This window comes from Balaenoptera musculus, chromosome 7 (genome assembly GCF_009873245.2).
Source record: "Balaenoptera musculus isolate JJ_BM4_2016_0621 chromosome 7, mBalMus1.pri.v3, whole genome shotgun sequence".
NCBI lineage: Eukaryota > Metazoa > Chordata > Mammalia > Artiodactyla > Balaenopteridae > Balaenoptera > Balaenoptera musculus.
This window is the reverse complement of record NC_045791.1, coordinates 108470717-108488623: the sequence shown is the minus strand read 5'-3', so window position 1 is coordinate 108488623 and position 17907 is coordinate 108470717. Positions and strand designations below refer to the sequence as shown.

Here is a 17907-nt window from a genome sequence, read left to right as displayed (position 1 = left end):
CTGGATTTTACCTCAGAGTGAAATGAAATATTTGGATTTGATGAAATAAACCAAAAGTTGGTTGAGTTTATTTTTAAAAACATACTTTATGGCATAGAAGATTTTTAGGGCAGTGAAAATACCCTGTATGATATAATAATGATGGATACGTGTCATTACACATTTGTCCAAACCTATAGAATGTGCAGCACTAAAAGTGAACCCTAATGCAAACGATGGACTTCGGGTGAGGATGACGTGTCAGTGTAGGTTCATCAGTTGTAACAAACGTACCACTCTGGCGGGGTATGTTGATGGTCTGGGATGCTCTGTATGTACTGGGGGCTGGGGCGGGGGCGGTGGGGGGGGGATGTGGGAATTCTCTGTACCTTTTCAATATTGCTATGAACCAAAAACTACTCTAAAACATAAGGATTTTTTTTAAGTACTTTAAAACACATTTGACCACTCTCAGTGGCTCTACCTGGACACAAAATTGCCACTGTCACAGGCTCACAAGCTCCATCCACCTGCTCTTGGCACTAAAGGATTCAGGAATGTGTCTCTCACATGTCCTCACTGTAAAGATAGGGACCCCAGGACAGATCAGTCTTACCTTTTGAGTTTCAATAAAAAGCCCCCTTTGTATAAGACACACAGATCACCAACTTCTAGAGCTAGAGCCAGGCAATAATCATCTATCAGAATGAGGTTTCTAGAACCCATAGGTTAGGGGAATGTGAAGGCTCAGAGAGGGTGTGTGCTTTCCCCAAGGCTACGCAGCTCATGGCTGAGAGCTAAACTTGGGGTCACACTGCCTGTGCCCATTTCCATGCTTCAACATCATTTCTTTTGTCAGCGTTCTGCTTTGCGGACATCAGAGAGAGAAACAAATTTGAGACTATTACTGCATTTGACACTAACTGAACACAAATGATATCTCAACATCTCAGCAAGTTTTCACTTATTCATTTTTCCATTTGTTCATTTATTCATCAAATATATATACTGAGCATCTACTGTGGCACTCCGCAGTGAGAAGGTAGAGTCTCTCTGTCCTCCGAGAATTCACAAACCTGTGAAAGACGCTGCAGTTCGCAAGGCCAAGTGATGTAACATACAAAGGCAGAGAGGAGAATGAAAGGGTGGTACAGGGCGGTGCCCAGCATGGTCTGATGGACGAGCTCCCAAAGAGACAGCAAAAGCCTCCAATTTTACAGCTGTCGAGACTTAAAGGTCCACCAGGTCTATAAGCAGAGAAACTGAAATTCAGCAATGCAGAGAGGCCAGGATGGATCTCTGTTAGGACCAGAATCCAAGGCCCTAACTTAGCCTGGCATCCATTCTCACTAGTGTTTGAGACCATGGCAACTTCCAAACATTGAGATGAATTTTAATATGAAATCAGCTGCCCCATAAGATATAAAGTATATCTTGTTATGTTGGGCATTCACACAGCCCAAGGGGGGGGGAAAGAGCATTTCTTTAGAACTCAAATATTGAACTGTTAGGGTCCTTCCAATCACTCCGCGGTTGTCTGGAATCCAGCCCGGGTTTTGCACTTTGCCGCCCAAGGATGCAGGCTGCAGAGTAGAAGATTCCATTCTATCCACCTTAGATAACTCGGAATCTTAGATGACACGGAACGAGGAGACCTCTTTCTGCTATAGCCGGTGTTGTTCACTATCTTTCAGTGCTTTCTGCCTCACAAGTAGCACCCATTTTCCATACCAATCGTACCGATTCCGTGTGAGGCCTGATCGTCTGCACTGAAAAACCTGGGAGAATGGCCTCTCCCTACGGCCCTGGATACATGGGCTCTTCCAATGCAAAGAAGACAGAGAGAGGCTCGGACAGAACCTGCCCCTCCAAAATCGAAATCCTTTCTCACAGCCAGACCTGCCTTTGAAAAATAAAAATAATCATACTATATGTGTTCAGGTGGGCATGACCGCTTTATCTTCCTGTTGCTTTTTAAAGCAGCCCTGCTAGACCATTACTTCTTGAATTTTTCCATGCCATGGAGTATATCTGTATCACCATTTTGGCTTTAAAAAAAAAAAAAAGAACGGAAGACTGTAGTCGATCTCACTGCCACATCAAAACCGAGCAGCCGGCAGGCAAGCAGGCAAAGCCTTGGCACTGCAGAGATGCCAATGTCAGAAAGGGAAGGACCACATGGGGGTCCAGGAGAGGGGGCCAGCCCTACCTACGCCCCCATTCATCACCTCGGCAGCTGGCTTCCCTCCCCCCGTCCCAAGTTTATGAGATCCTTTGGCCACCCTCCCACGACTTTCCTGTCCTGGGCCATTTCTAGCTGCCTATAAATTAAACATCCTGCGTGAAAATACTATTTTGCAAGCTTTCCTAGAGCTGATCAGCCTTGTTTAAAGGAAACCCCTGGTAGTCAGCAGAGCCATCTGTTCCGCAAGCTGACTTTCCAGCTAACAGAACTTGCCAGCCAGTCATCACATTTACAGGATCCTGGCAGAACCACATCTGTGGGCAACAGAAACCTGCAACCCGTGGACCGTGCCCTGGCCTCTGCACGCCCATCCCAGGAGCCATCAAAGGATCCCTCCCCCTGTCACGGGGCACGTGACAGCCTCTTTTCTGGCAGCAGGTTGACTGACAGATACAAACAGGAAGCAAAGACAGACATGTATGTTTTCCTAACAATTTCATGTTTTACCTTTTGGCAGAAGACTCGAGTCAGATCCTTGCAGGAGGAAGGGTTTCTGATCTAAGATCTACCGTGATGCTCAGCTTCTGCAATCACCCTGCCTGGGCTGAACTCATTAGGGGCCCCATTTTCCCTCATTTTATAAACTGCAGGTTCAAGTGGAACTCAAGTGAGAGGCCCTTGAGTCACAGAAGGACAAGGCACGTGCTCAGTCCCTGGGGCAAGGGCATTCAGCAGAAGAAAGACCACAGGGGGGCCTCTGAGCACCTACATCTTACCGGCATTCTTGCTCAAGGACCGACAGCAATGCAGTCACTGCCAGCCTAACGACGGGACCGTGTGACGTGTACAGATGCACAGACATCCCAAGGCAGCGCCTGTGCTCCACACGCTTCCATTTTAACAGGAAGCACCAAGGTGCAGCCTCAACAGGCAAGACAGCCACACTCCAGGCTTGAGAGTGAGGAAACCAGGTCAGCGACTACTGATCACAACTGAACTTGGTGTGACCTTAGAAGAAAGGGTTTTCTCAATCCACTGCCCGTCCGAAGGCATCCTCAGATCTGAGAATCAGGCAGTTTTGTCCCCATGGAAGCCAGACAGCTGGGTGCCCCTGCGGGTGGGCCGGGGCAGAGGAGGGGCCGGAGACCCAGGCACCCACCCCCAGCGGTAGCTCAAGTCCAGCTGAGTATCCTGCCAGCAGAGGTTTCTCTGGGAGACCCTCCTGCGGATTCCAGGTGACAGGTGATCGCTACAAGATGCTGGCGGTCGGCACCACACCTGCGCGGGGCAGCAGCGTGGGCGCTCACACTTGACTTGCAGACGATTTCATGTCAAAGGTGAATCAGGAACACACACCCTGACAGTCGGTGGACCTCTGACAGCGGGGGTTGACAAATGTCACAAATAACCACCAACCAGAAGAAAGTGTTACATGTGATAAGAAGAAGGCGGGGAAGAGGAAGGCAGAAGATTATTATTTCTACCTGAAACACTCAAAAAAAAAAAGGTTTCCGAAAGGGAAGCGGTATCTGGCCTTCATCCAGAGCGGGGTGTGTCCAGCGCAGCGCTCTGGGCATTCTGGGCTGGGCCATTCTTGGTAGGGGCGCCGTCTGTGCATCCTAGGACGTTCAGTTAGCAGCACGCTGGCCTCTGCCCACTAGATGCTAGGGGCACCCCTCCCCCCGTCGGCAGATACTGGCAAACGTCTCCTGAAGGCAAAATGCCACGGGCGGGTCCAAAGGCACACCCACGTGAAAAGGGGACTAGGGGTTCCCATCTTCTCAGCTATTCATTTTACCATTTTATTAATTCAGCCAGTCCTGCCTGCCTCTGTTTGTAGTAATGAAAAGCTCTAGACAATCTATTAAAAGAGAAGCAATGACGTCCTGTAATCCTTCCCAAAATACGAAGAATAGCAGGAGTTCCAGAGGAGGCCACTACTGGTCCTCATTCTGTGACAGACACGTCATCAGTTAAGGTTAGTTTAAATGAATAAGTATCATGGATGTGATTAAAACGCTGGAAAGGAAAAAACTGAAGTTTTGCCTACCTTCATTATTTAAAACCCAAAGCAATGTTGTATTATTTTTAATCAGAAAATGTCCTAAGCAAGATGCTTGGAGGCTTGGACCCAGGAGTGCCTTCCAGCACTGCCCAGGTGTGGACAGAGCACCTGAGGGCACGTGGGATCTCAGCTCCCGCCACGAGCCCCTGCAGGGACTTGTGCGCAGGCCTGACGGGCCACAGACCAAGGGCTGGAGGTACTTTGTCACACAGTCCACTCCTGCACTAGCTCAGGGTGACATCACTCCATCCTTTGCAAATGGGAACCGCTGTTTAAATTACAACAAGCTAGAGCTGGAAGAGATTTTAATTTGACCCATTTCACAGATACAGCAGCTGAGTCCACAGGAAGCCACCTGCCTGAGGCCAAAGGGGAGGAGCAGAGGAGAGGGCCCTCCACACAGCTGGAACAGGAGCCCCTAGGAAACCTCAGAGCCACTTAAGCAGACCAGTGAGGGGCAGTCTTGATTTCAGAAGTATGCCCCTTGTCAGTTATGAGTAGATTCTCACTCCCAAATACAGGAGTGTGTCAGAAACATCTTCGTGGTCTTCCTTGCTAAGTGTCAGGCACAAGTGACTTAAGATGCTGACAGAATGAAAGCCAAGCCTACTCCCTGTCACTTTATGGAAACAAATGCCAACACCCCATGGAGTGACAACCAGAGCAGCTCCCACCTAATATCACCCCCGCGATGCCGGGCGCTGGGCTGCAGCCGGGTCTCCCCGCAAGGACGCGCCCCTTTCCCGGCCTCCAGCTCTCTGTGGCAGTTCAGCTGATGAGTCAGAAGGATTTAATCAAGGGCAACACACAACTCTGCACCTGTCCCCTGAACAGCTGCAAAGAAGCTCTGGAATTTGTGTGGAGAAAACCCAAGAAACTCCTACAGATTACCTAACCCTCCCAGCCTTCGAGTGCATGAGGGGCCGAGGGGCCGGGCTGACCTGGTAACATTTTCCTCCGCAGGATCCACCAGAAGGGATTCCCCTAACAATAACATCTGCCCGATCGTCGACAATCAAAACCCAGGGAAGAGCCTTTCGGCCGGAACTGCCATCTTCCAGTAATTCGCCAAAATGACCAACACAAAGCGAAAGAGGAGGGGCACCGGCTACATGGTCTCTAGGCCTTTTAGAAAACATGGAGTGGTTCCTTTGGCCACATACCTGCGAATCTACAAGAAAGGTGGTATTGTAGATATCAAGGGAACGGGCACTGTTCAAAAAGGAATGCTCCACAAATGTTACCACGGCAAAACTGGGAGAGGCTACAACGTTACCCAGCATGCTGTTGGCATCACTGTAAACAAACAAGTTAAGGGCAAGATTCTTGCCAAGAGAATGAATGTGCATATCGAGCATATTAAGCACCCTAAGAGCCGAGACAGCTTCCTGAAACGGGTGAAGGAAAATGATGAGGAAAAGAAGGGAGCCAAAGAGAAAGGTACTTGGGTTCAACTGAAGCGCCAGCCTGCTCCACCCAGAGAAGCACACTTCGTGAGAACCAATGGAAAGGAGCCTGAACTGTTGGAGCCCATTCCCTATGGATTTGCGGCATGATGGGTGTAAAGAAAATAAAAGACCTGGACTGTAAAAAAAACCAAAACGAAACACAGGGAAGAGTCTGATACGGACCCTCCTAACAGCCTCTGGAGTAAAAACAAAACACCAGGAACTGTCAAAGAGCAGCCACCTAAGTGTGTGTGACAACAGCTGGACGTTTACCAGGCTGGTCTTTAGATCCATGACCCCAAAGATTTCGTAAAAGCCAGAACTTCTGTGAAACTAAGAATCGAGGACACAAATAATGCCGTGGGAATTATTATCCGCACTGCTACAAAGCTCACCATCAAGAAAAGCCTATTTGAACAAGAGTTATCACTACTGCATCCTGTGTGGGATCTGGCTGCAGAGGTATCTGGAACTCTTTCATCTGTGCCCAGGGGACTTGAAGGTTTGATGTATTTTTCTCTAAGTGCTGAAAACAGCATGTGAAGATGCCTGTTTGAAGCCCAAATCCCCCCCCTCTGCCCCAAATCCGCAGTGGGAGACATGTGACCAGCCTCCTGCCTTCGTTAGCCAATGTGTCACCAGCTCCGTGGTCCCCAGGCTCGGAGGACAAACGCTCCACGGCGGCTGATGGCAGCAGCCAGCCCCTTGGTAGTCACAACGTGCATTAGAGCTCTGGGGACGGAAGACGAGTGGCTCGCCGGGATGAGTTCTGACACAGTAAGATGGAACAGAACATCTGTGCCTTCTCATCTGCTTGCCACACGCTGGTCATCAGCACCCAGTGCACAAGGAGTAGGGGCGAGGGGTGAGGGGTTCCTGGAGCAGGAAGGTGGGAGGGCAGGGGGGCGCAGGGGAAAGGCAAGGCTGGGTCTCTAGCCCAGACAACTAGGGCAGCTCTGAGCTTCTTTACCTAGTTATGCTGTTGTCCTACGCTTGCCTCCTTTCAAAACTCACCACCAACCCCAGGACCTTCCTTGAAAAAAGATGGACCGAGGAGGGGAAGGATAAATAAATCAGCCATGGCCAAACAATCCACAGGACTCAAAATCTTTACTGACTCTCCCCCCCAGCGTCATCGCTGTCCCCCCAGGAGTGTTGCTAACACTTCTGTGATCTGCCTGGCAATGAACCAGCACAAGACTTTCCAAATTTGGAAAAGGAGGTTCACGACGCCTAGCCTGCCAGCTCTGGGCACCACTGTGGGTGGATCTAGGGCAGCCTGAAAAGCCTCTAAACTACAAAGTCATATAACCACCTAAGACATGAGTAGTTGGCTCCGCAACAAGTGATGTGCAGAGCTGGGGTTCAGGCGCCATCCCTGGGTCCCTCTTCTCCTGTCCCTCTGTCACAGCCACTCCACCCCAAGGGAGGCGGCCAGGGCGGCCGGGAGAACCTGGTCACACACACCTGCCTCCTCAGCCCCAGTGGCCTGTCCTTCACTGGCTTCCAGATGCTCCTCCCACGGCCACACCCAGAACCAGCGCTGTCCTACCATCCTCAGCCGTTCTGTGCCCACAGCCCTCCATGCCGGCCAGCCTCTCCTTCCAGAACTGCACCAAAGCGGTTATTTTAATGAACCCTCTCCTTCCCAATCCTTCAGATCCTTCTGTATCCGGCAAAGGCCGAGAGACGTCTCATTGTCTACGCCAGCCACTGGTGGCCTCAGAGACCCCTGCTCCTGCGCTCCCCACAAAGGTGGGTCCGTCCAAACTCCACCCCACTGGACCGACGCTCCTCACACGTGTCCACGGCCCGGCAGCACATGGCGCCCACCCAACCCTCTGCATCTCCAGGAGGCTCTCGTGCAAGCTCAAGCGTGGAGGCAGCGGGCCCACTGCAGATGCTCGCACAGCAGGAAGGGCTAGGTGCCAGCAGCCTGCAGCCCTGGGCTCCCACCCACCCTCCCCGTTCCAACTTTCCGGGCTGACCGCCCTCCCTGAGAACGCCAGGGCACCAGGCCCTCTTAGGAAGACTTCAGGCCAGCGTTCAGGGCGGCCTCACTCTCGAGCCTCACAACCACACCCACGTCTCCCGCTCAGAGTTGGCAAACGGACCCTGTACCATCCATCACAATCGTGTCCTCTCCTTCGGCCAGGCCAGCCCATGAAAATGCTCAATTATCTCCCATTTAATAAGAAACAGAAACAAGAGCCTCTCCTCCATCTGCGTGCCCTTGGCCTCTGCCAACGTCCTCCCAACTCTCCTTCCTCCCTCCATTTCCCCATCCTCTTCGTCCTCCACTGGATTCCCACAGCAGGCGGACCTGGCTGCCCCACGGCCCGGCTTAGCCCACCCTCGGGCAACCATCCTTTCTGCTGTGATCGGACTTTTAGGGCACAATTCTGCTCAGACCCCCAGAGATTCGTGTCACCTGCAGAGGAAAATGCCCACTCCTGCACTGGTGCCCCAGCCCCCAGACAGCCCCCACTCACCCCTGCAGTATAATACAGCCACCGGGGTGCCGGACTCCAAGGCCAGAATGATGCAAACCCCGTGTGACTTTGGGGAAGTGACCCTGAGTCTCTGCACCCAGTCTCACTTATGCAGTAAGGTGATAACCACGGGGCAGATGAGACGACCAAATGCGATGATGTCTGTGAAGCACCGGCCCCGGTGCTTAGAGCTAACGTGTGTCGTCTGCATCCCAAGAGTCTTCCCTGTAACCCATCAAACTGCTTCCTAGTCCTGACTCACCTCCCCACCCAGTCTCACCACTGCCTCCTGCTGGGGCTGCAGGATCAGCTAACTCCTCTCATCACTGGAGCCCGGGCTCAGGTGTCTGTGTGTGGCCTCCCCGCCACACACACCTGTGCACACCCCTTCTGGGTATCGATCCCCCTGCTCTGACCTGCCATTTGCCATTTACATAACCACCTCCCCCAGAAGATCAGGGTTCTTGACATGGGGCCACCAACTTTATCTCTAAACCCCAGCCCTTATCAGCGTTCTGCTTAAGAAATGCTGCCTAATGGTTCACTCGATCAACCCAGGTGGCTGATCCAAGCTGAGTCCCGGAGGGGAGGGGTAGTGCCTTGGTCGGTCATGTTACAGATAACGGCAGAGGTCAGCTGACTTGCTGGCCCCGCCCCCCCTCTGGGATGCCCCAGTTTATACCGCTACACCGCACGGCCACCCAACCCCCTCTGAGTTTATCTACAAAGTCTCCAGCGGTTAGGGAAAGACTCGGCGAAGATGGTGATTCATTTCTTCCCCTGGCCACAGAAAGCCTCAGCTGCAGCTGATCTTGGGTGGCTGCCCCCTGAGAAAAGGTGCCCCTCCCTTGGTGGAAAACAGGCAAACATGATGGGGGGGTGGTGGCGAGTTCCCAGAGCCTGACTGCCTGCGGGGAGTACCCCCCCCAGCAGAAGCTTCATTTTAGGGAGGGGAGTGCTGGTCACAGGGCAGACAGTCTGGAGCCTCGAGAAGGCCTTCCTTGGAGGGATCCCCTGGTGGGGCTGCTCCGTCCCTGCCCACCCCTCGGGCCTGGGCCACACCCACTATGCAAAAGGAGGCGGGTGGGGATTCGCCCAGAGGTCCCCAGCCATCCCGGGATGGGGGTGGTCAGCGGGGATTCAGCATACAGGGGCTACCTGCCGAGCACCGGGCCTTTCCAGAGATAGAAGGAAATGCAGGCTATTGAGCCAGGTGCTTAGAACACCCTCGAAGAAATACAACACCTGAAATAACTTAGAACTCTTTAAAGGGAGGCTACTAATGGGACCTCCCCCGGAGGTAATGCAAGGATCCAAAGGCTCTGAGCCCCTAGCACTTCAGAAGTTCTCAAAATAATGGTTTTCCTCACTTTTCAAATGGCACATTCAGGGAAGCCGTCAGGAGCTGTGGAGGACCCACAGGGATGGCCACGCTGCAAATACCACCTCGCTGCACCCAAACCGTCTGAGAATCTCCAGAGAAGCGACAGCTGTCACTGGAAATCTCTGGGCGCAAAAAACGGTGACCTAGGCAGCAGAATGTTCATGCAAAAGGCCTATTTCTCAGGAAGACTCACTGCTCTATGGAATTGTAAGTTCACACCCAAGGAAATTTAATACTTGGGATGGCCATCCACGAAAACCACCGGCACACACCACTCCTCTGGAACTTGCCAGCGTTCACAGGCTGTCATCAAGCAAAGGGATGAACCTGGGCCTGCAGCCTGCCCACACCACCTCCCCCAGGCTGTCGTGCAGGGGCCTGGCCCACTTCCTGCGGCCAGGCCAGGGGCGGGTCTCACTCGTGGCCAAGAATGAAGGGTCGTGGTGTGGCCATTCTTTGTAAGCCACGCATGCAACACGCTTCCAGTTTACCCGCTCCCTTCCAGACAAGGTGTAAAAAGCTATTTTACATCGATCGAAGATTCCCAGTACCAAAGCCTAGTGTGTGCGGCTCCGTCCTACCAGAGGTTTAGCCTTTGAGGCTTCGAAGATACCAGGCCACCAGCAGGGCAGGCAGGGCAGGCAGGCCCACCCCCAAGCCAGCCCTTCTAGCACTTCCGCCCAGACCCCCAAGGAGCCCGCTCCCCATCACCCTCCTGCAGCCCCGGCCTCCCCTCACGGGGCCTTCAGGCTCAGCCAGAGCAGCCCTGGGCCCCTCTTCCCGATGTGACCAAGGCCAAGGCTGGAGGAGGGCAGGCCACGGCCAGGCTCAGCCAGAGGCCCTTCACAGACGCTTTGACACAGTTCATCCGTTTTATTCCCCCAACGCCCCGATGAGGCAGGCACTGTTATTAGCCCTAGTTTTACAGACTTGGAAAGTAACTCGCAGAGAGGTTGAAAAGGTGCCCTGGATCTCATTCCAGGTGTGCCCTGCCCCACCCCCTCCCCAAAGCACCGACGACTGCACCCAAGGGGTGAGGCCGAGCCCACAGAGGGAGGCTGCACTGGAAGTGAGGGTGGGGAAACAGGGTGAGAGCGCGTCGCGGGAGAGGGTCAGGGAACTTCATCTTGCTGCGGGTGGTGTGGGGTGAAGAGGTAACAGACTTCGGAAGCAGGAAGGCAGAGGGAGTGACACACACACACACACACACACACACACACACACACACACACACACACGCGACACGCCCCTCACCCAGCTCCACGCGATGGGAAACTGAGAGTTCAAGGCAGCCTGGGGTAAAACAGGCGCCCATTTCACTTGAATCTCTAGGGACAAGGTACCCGTCCAGGGGTGAAGATTATCCCCAAATCCCTCCCTCAGGGCTGAGCAAAGCCCTAGGCTCCCTCCCCTTCCCCGTACAGGCTTTGAGAGGGCTTCAGCCTCCAGCCAGACTCCAGGGCAACCCTCCCAGGAAAACCTAATGGCCCCAAATCACTAACCCACTGCCCAGTCTACCTGCTGAGCCCGCCTCCTCCTGGGGAGCCCCCTCCGGGCCCCCCCTGAAACCTGCTCCCTGCCCCCCACCCTGTGTGCCCCCAGGGCCCTCTCACCCCTCGTCCCGGCCCCTGACCCCTGACCTCGACCCCGGAAGGCAGCAAGGAAGTCTGTCAATTGCAGTGCTCCCTTCCCTAAAGAGGATGTACTCACTTACGAAGCCATAAATTCTTAGCATCAGACACACTCCGGATACAATTAGATCAGGACCACCGCGTGGGCATCAGGAAAACTGCCCATCCCCCAGGGGATCCAGACCTTTTGTGGTTTTGTCAACTCAGCTCCTCCAAGGGTTATATTAGCAGCGTTATTTCTAAAGCAAAATCTCGTCATTTCTAGTAACAGAAGAGATTTATTTTGCTAACAGAAAACGGTGTGCACAGAGAAGCAGAAATGCTTTCCAAAAGGGCTAAAAGTGTAAAGGAAAATGTCCATAAATGATTAATTGGCTACCAAGGTTTTAATGACCTTGATGACCAAGACCAACAGTTTAACGTTCATAATGGCGTTTGAAACATCACTGCTCTTGTCTGCTTGGGCTGCCGTCACAAAGTATCACAGACTCGGGGGTTTGAACCGCAGAGATCGTGTTTTCTCGCAGCTCTGGAGGGTAAAAGTCTAAAGTCAAGGTGTCGGCAGGGTTGAGTTCCCCCTCCGTGGCTTGTAGGTGGTGTTTTCTCCCTGTGTCTCCACATCGGCTTCCCTCTGTGCCTGTCTGTGTCCTAATCTCCTCTTATAATATAGGACACCAGTCTTATTAGATTAGGGTCCATCTTAGTGCCCTTATTTTAACTTAATAACCTCTTTAAAGGCCCTGTCTCCAAATACAGTCATATTTTGAGGTACTGGAGGTTAGGGCTTCACAGCTCATGGCATCATCGAGATGGCATCATGGTTTAACCAAAAACAACAACGATTCTTAAAGGAAGGGGTGCATTCAATATCTAATAGTCCCATTTGGATTTACAAAAGGCATTTTTCGCAGCAAAAACTCAAAGCGAGCCCGACATCAACAAGGTGCTGCCAGGCTCAGCTCAGCTCCCAAGCTCCCCAGGCCCCAACGGGAGTAACAGTCACTAGTTGGTGAAACTCAGGACAGAGAGAAACTCAGCTTTTTCCGGAGGAAGCCGAGTCTCACCCCCCCAGGCTCACTGCCATCCTCTCGGGGAAACTAGGAAAATTCACAGCACACGTGTGGGCTGGGATCAGTCTTGACTCTCGTTTCTACCTTGTCATGGACGTTACTGGATTCATTTAAAACCAGGCGTGTCTTGCTCCGATATTAAACCAAAACCCATGCGTATGGTCAGCAGTTTCAACTAAAGACCCCTGGCACAGAGCGGAATGCAATGCTTCTCCTTCTCCTTTGTAGCTCTTATGTTCAGACTGCGTTGTTCACTAGGCATAAAGCAAGATTTTAGGCTTAAAAGTCAGTTCTTTCTTTTTTTTAAAGTAGCCCTAAGAACAGGTGCACGAGGACTGTCCGGCCAAAAAGGGGTGTCACGTTCAAACCCGAGCCTCCGCAGTGGTAGTGAGGCACCAGGATAAACGAAAGCAATATTCTCTCCCGCCTGCTGTCCCCAGCAGCAGGCATGACCTACCCCCAGGCCAGTGGGAATGGGCTGTGGTCTGGCGGCAAAGGACGACTCCTGTGTCCTCACAGGGAAGGGGACATGCAGTGGACGGCCTTCCCGGACAAGACGCTTTCTTCCCTTGTCTGACTGAGCCTGTGCAGCCCTGCGAGTTACTTACTGGAAGGCTCAGAGCCCCAATTGCCTTGCCTTCCTCTGCACTGCCCCCTCTGATCCAACAGAGGTTCGCCCACAGCACGCAGGACAGAGTCTCACTGGGGGGATAAAAAGGAGGCTGGAAATCTCCACTGAACATATTCAAACATGAATAAATCATGCTTTCTGGGAAAAAAAAATATATATATATGGTTAAGTTAGATTACTTCCCACAAAGTAAGGAATTCTGCTCCAAGGCGACCCACAGAGCAAGAGGGTGGCGAGCCACCTGCTTCTCTCCAAGGTAACTGCTCCACTCAGGGTGCGGCTCACACACAGCCTGGCTTGAGAAACACTTTGTTATTAGTTGATCAGATAAAAGCACTCAGCAGGGTCTGCTCTCTCCATCCGCTTTCACTTTGGAAGTTGAGGGTAGGGAGTGTAACACTGGTGAAATAAAGGCATGAGGATCAAAAGTAAAGTGAGGTGAGCCTGGGATGCTTCTGGAAACCTAATTAATTCCACGTTCTCAATTCCAGCATGAATTAATTTTCAAAGCGTATGTCTGCTTTTAAATCTATGCCGACCTTGGGTGGAATGCACAAATGTTTCTGTTATCACACAACTCAAAAAACAAACAAACAAACAAAAACAACCTGGGGATCACTCTGGGTACAGTAATTAATATTTTTTATTCATGAAAGAGCTTGTTTGAATATGATTCAATCAGAAAGTCATTTTCTTTCCAAGTTTGCTGGGTTTCCTATATGAATGCAAATCATAGTGACAAAGACACAATCTAAAGATTGAAAACCCGCACTGCTTACTCCTTATAATGTTTAAATTTGGCCCAGATAGAGCCATGAGAAGCAACTCAGAGAATCTGATAGAATACGTTGGATATTTTTATTCTCATTTTCTTGAGACTATTTGCCTTCGTGAAAATAAAGCAGAGACCCATGATGGAGCCTTTTCAGATGAAATTATCGTCAAGCGCTGTCACGTGGGATGAGAAGAGACAGTCTTTAAAAAGTCCTGCGGGTTAGGACTGGAGCACGTCAACTTTAGGACTGGCCAAGGGGGACTACTGACTGCCAATACCTAGTTCCTGTCACTTGAAATGTGTCACTGTCCTGGGATCACTTCATCTCCACTAAACCCGTACACGGACGTCTGTGGATGACCTTGGACGGGGTGGACCACTCTTTACCCTGGTCTCTACCTTCGGACAGTGATGCTGGGCCCATTAGATTTTCTCTGGTCATCATTCAATCAGCAGTATCCGTGATGCAGAATACTGTGCCCTTTTTCGATCTGTCATATATCAAAATATTCCATTGGAAAGTCTGTTTCCTTCATCTTGCTATTGTTGTTACATAGTTAAGCAGCCCCAGCTGTTCAGGAAATACCACCGCAATGAACACATTACTGGGCAAAGAAGAATGAATGGAGGTTCCTGACAACCATTCCACCGGCTACAAAGAGGCCAGGAAAAAAAGAGCCCAGGTTACATGAAATACAGAGTTATGAATAAAATCCCTCCGCTGCCTTTTATCACCTCATCACAGGCCAGACTGAAATAAGCAGCTGGAGAACACTGATTATAATCTCCTCTCAGTACCGGTAAGATGTTTCTTCTGGTTCTTTATCTGTATTTTCTAAACTTGACATGTATTGCTTTTAATAAGAAAGGCTATTTTTAATGGTTAAACTTGGACTGGGGCTGGCTTTCAACAATTTTGTTTATGCTCTGAGCAAGACAATGACTTTTAAAATCTATCTTTATATCTCTCTCCTCAAGCCGACCACCTTTAAATCCTGACTGTTTCCCCTTTACTACTTAATCCATCCAATAATAAACAAAGTTGGCACAAATCAGGCAGAAGAGAGCAGTGAACCTACGCCACTATGCTGTATGTAGCAAAGCAAGAGGGGGCCCCTGCACAATGGCTGGGTACCATTTCCTCCCTTCAAGAGGAGGAAACAGGCTTTGGGAGGTAAAGGACTTGCCCCAGGCCACACAGCTAAGGAGAGAGGACGGTTAAGGGATTCCTGGCGAGGTCAGCTGACTACAAAGCCAGGCCCTTTTCCTTCCCGGTGCTGTGCTGCTTTCCCACCCTTGCTGATCACTGGAAGAACAGGTATTGCTATCTTTTACACTTTTGTTTACCTACAGCGCTGAGCCCTCTTCCCCGAGGTTGCAGCAATGTCTGTGCAATAAAGTTTTGAAATCTCCTGTGTTCACATGCATAGCCCTCCTCCAGCTGTCCCCTTAAGGTGTAATCAGTGTCGTCACCCCACAGACAAGTGACCAGGGAATTTGCTTAGGGCAGTTCCTCAAGGGTGAGTGAACCCACAGGGAGAGGGTAGGAGAAGAGTCTCAAGACGTAGGAACCCAGCAGGTGGGTGGGCAGAACCTCGGTGGGTGATGGACAGAGGCTGGCTGGAGCGCGACCAGGTGGCCTCGGTGGGGTCCCCTGATAAACCTGGAAGCCAGGCCCAGCCACCCGGGGTCGGGTGGCCTGCTCCAGAGGGACACACTTGCAGCATCCTTCCCTACGTCTTCGGAAAGGCTGTCAGCTAGTCTCCTGCCCAGTCCACGTGTGTCTTCAAATGAAGGCAAGCCGACCCCTCTGGTATGATCTACGGCTGGCGTCATCCTGTATTTCTCCCTCAGTTAAATAACCATTACAAAACTGAGTTCAAAAACCAAAAAGGTGCCCCAAACCCTAAGCATTTCCTACTAGAAGACACTTTGTGTAATGTAAGGCTAATTTGCATCAAGAGAAGACATTTTCATCGATGGTACTTGCCTTACCCCTTCCATCCTACTATAAAGTAGGCTACCTTATATCCTTTTTGGAACACGACAGGGTAGAAATACAAATTACTCCATCAATTGTTGTGAAAATCTCGTAATTTCCTTAGCTTAGATTCCTAGAAGCATAATTCCTGGGTCAAAGTGTACAAACCATTTATCCATTCACATTTCCAAACTGCTTTCTAGAAAGGGCAAATTATTTCGACTGCCCCGTCATTATATGGGGGCCTCAGTGTTGCCCGCCCCCTACCCACCGACAGACAGGCTTCTTCGGGCCACCGTCCAGCCCATCCCCACAACACGGCCACAGGAATGGATACCTCTGTGTCACTGTCACCACTGGTTCTAATCTTCGCTTGTTTGCTCAAACAATGGCACCTCAGATTAACTGGGTTTCGTTCATTTACCTACAGGAATTTTCATGTTCATTTGCATGGGCTCTTTAAACATGAGGAACAGCCACTTGTCTGGAACATTCAGTGCAAGTATGTTTTCCGTAACGTGTCAAAATGGAGATCAGAGTACATCAAAAAAGATTTTCAAGAATACTGCTATGCAGACATCAGAGCATAGTTTTCTCGATGGTACCAGATCTCCCTCCCGGTTGGCACTGCCCACAGAGTGGCAGCCCATCTTGTCGCTATTATTGGCTGGTCTTGAGGCTGCCAACAGTCAGAGGCTGGGGTTCTTCTGAGCAGCCTAGCTCTTCCCACAGAACATTCCTTGATAAGTCTTTCTAGACTTTTAGCCGCAGTTGAAGCTAAACTCACAGGTCTGTAATTTGCAGAAACCACATTTTTGTTTTCTACTCTGAAAACGAGTACTTTTTATCACATTGAATTTTCCGTGCCCTGTTTGCCAGGTATTCTTCAGAACAGCAGGGTGGTAGGGGGAGGGTAATCTCATTTACAAGAATCCCCCGGACCTCAGAAGTTATGCAAGCCGTAGCACAAGCATCCAGTTTTATGTCCTTTCTTCTCTGCTGTGTCCCCAGTGCCTAGAACTGCCACGGAGAACAACTAACACATAACGGATGGAGGGAGTGGGGGAGGGGTGATAAGGAGATGCCGGGAGGGGAGTGAATGAATAAACCCACAAACCCACCCAGCTCCCAGCGCAGCAAGGGGCTCCCTCACACCCTCTTCGCTCCTCCTAGGTCTGATCAATGCTTACTTTCATCTTTTCCATCCAAAGCTCACGCTCCAATCAAAAACACATTTTTCTGATTGTCCACCAACATGGTCATCGAGTTTGATTTACTGAATTCTACTGCCTCGGCAACTCCATATATTAACTCGAGCTAGAAATTAAAAAGCCACTACTTTGATGTAAAAGGCACTCCAGCGTAAATGATAAGAGAAGCCAGCTCCTGATCTAAATGAAGAGCGGAAGTGCTTCTAACTGATTTCATCTCCATCAACCTCAGGACACCTAGGCACAGCCCAGATCCTTAAATTCGTGACACCTGATACACTGCATATTCCATCGCGCCCTTTAAAATCCAGTGCTCCTTGCTTGGCGTGTGGTCCCCGGACCAGAAGCATCAACAGAGAACGTGGCACAAGTGTTAGAAATGCAGACTCTCAGGCCTCACCCCAGACCTTCTAAATTAGAATCTCTGGGGGTGGAGCCCAGGAATCTGTCTCAAGAAGACTGCTTCTTAAGCATCTCTATTCAAGTGTGCAAAGCGCTGCTCCAGGACACAGAGGGCTGATGTCCTTTCTGACATTTCTGACGTAACAGCCCATGTTAGATAAACACTTTAGCAAATGTCTTAAAACGACTGATTTAGTAAAACGCCAAATGTTCTATTTCCCCACCCTTTCTTATTTTCCCTGAATTCTGGAAGAATGGTACGGCACTGAAGGATCATTAAAGTAACACATTTTTAAAAGACATATAACAAGTGTGAAAGGCTTTTAAAGCATGACAAAGTCAATGATGGAATAATGGAAAAATTAAAAATCTCCTGGAAGTAGAGGCAGAACTGCACCCAAAATGTCTCTAGGACTTATTCTGTAATAGGAAAATAAACATCTCCTGTAGCCTCACTCCCTCTTTTAGAGGAAACTGCCCTTCCCCTCCGCCCCACAAAGTCCTCTGGGTCCTGGAGCTCTCTGCCCAGTGACCACACCCACCTCCCTCCTGGGGCCCGCCTCCTCCAGGGAGCCCCCTGCCCATCCCTAAACAGCAACACAACTAAATTCCAGTGCATGTCAAGGGTTTTTAAATAAGCTTTCTGGAAACGT

At 50.7% G+C, this 17907-nt stretch overlaps 2 protein-coding genes across 6 annotated transcripts in view; one reads left to right on the top strand and one right to left on the bottom strand.

Moving 5' to 3' along the window:
- Nucleotides 1-17907, bottom strand: part of AGAP1 (ArfGAP with GTPase domain, ankyrin repeat and PH domain 1) — a 549508-nt gene that overhangs the window by 397497 nt on the left and 134104 nt on the right. The window lies entirely within an intron of this gene.
- LOC118897870 (60S ribosomal protein L21-like) lies at nt 5285-5785 on the top strand. Its single transcript, XM_036857341.1, has one exon. The coding sequence runs from the start codon at nt 5303-5305 to the stop codon at nt 5783-5785; it is 483 nt and encodes a 160-aa protein (XP_036713236.1). The 5' UTR covers nt 5285-5302.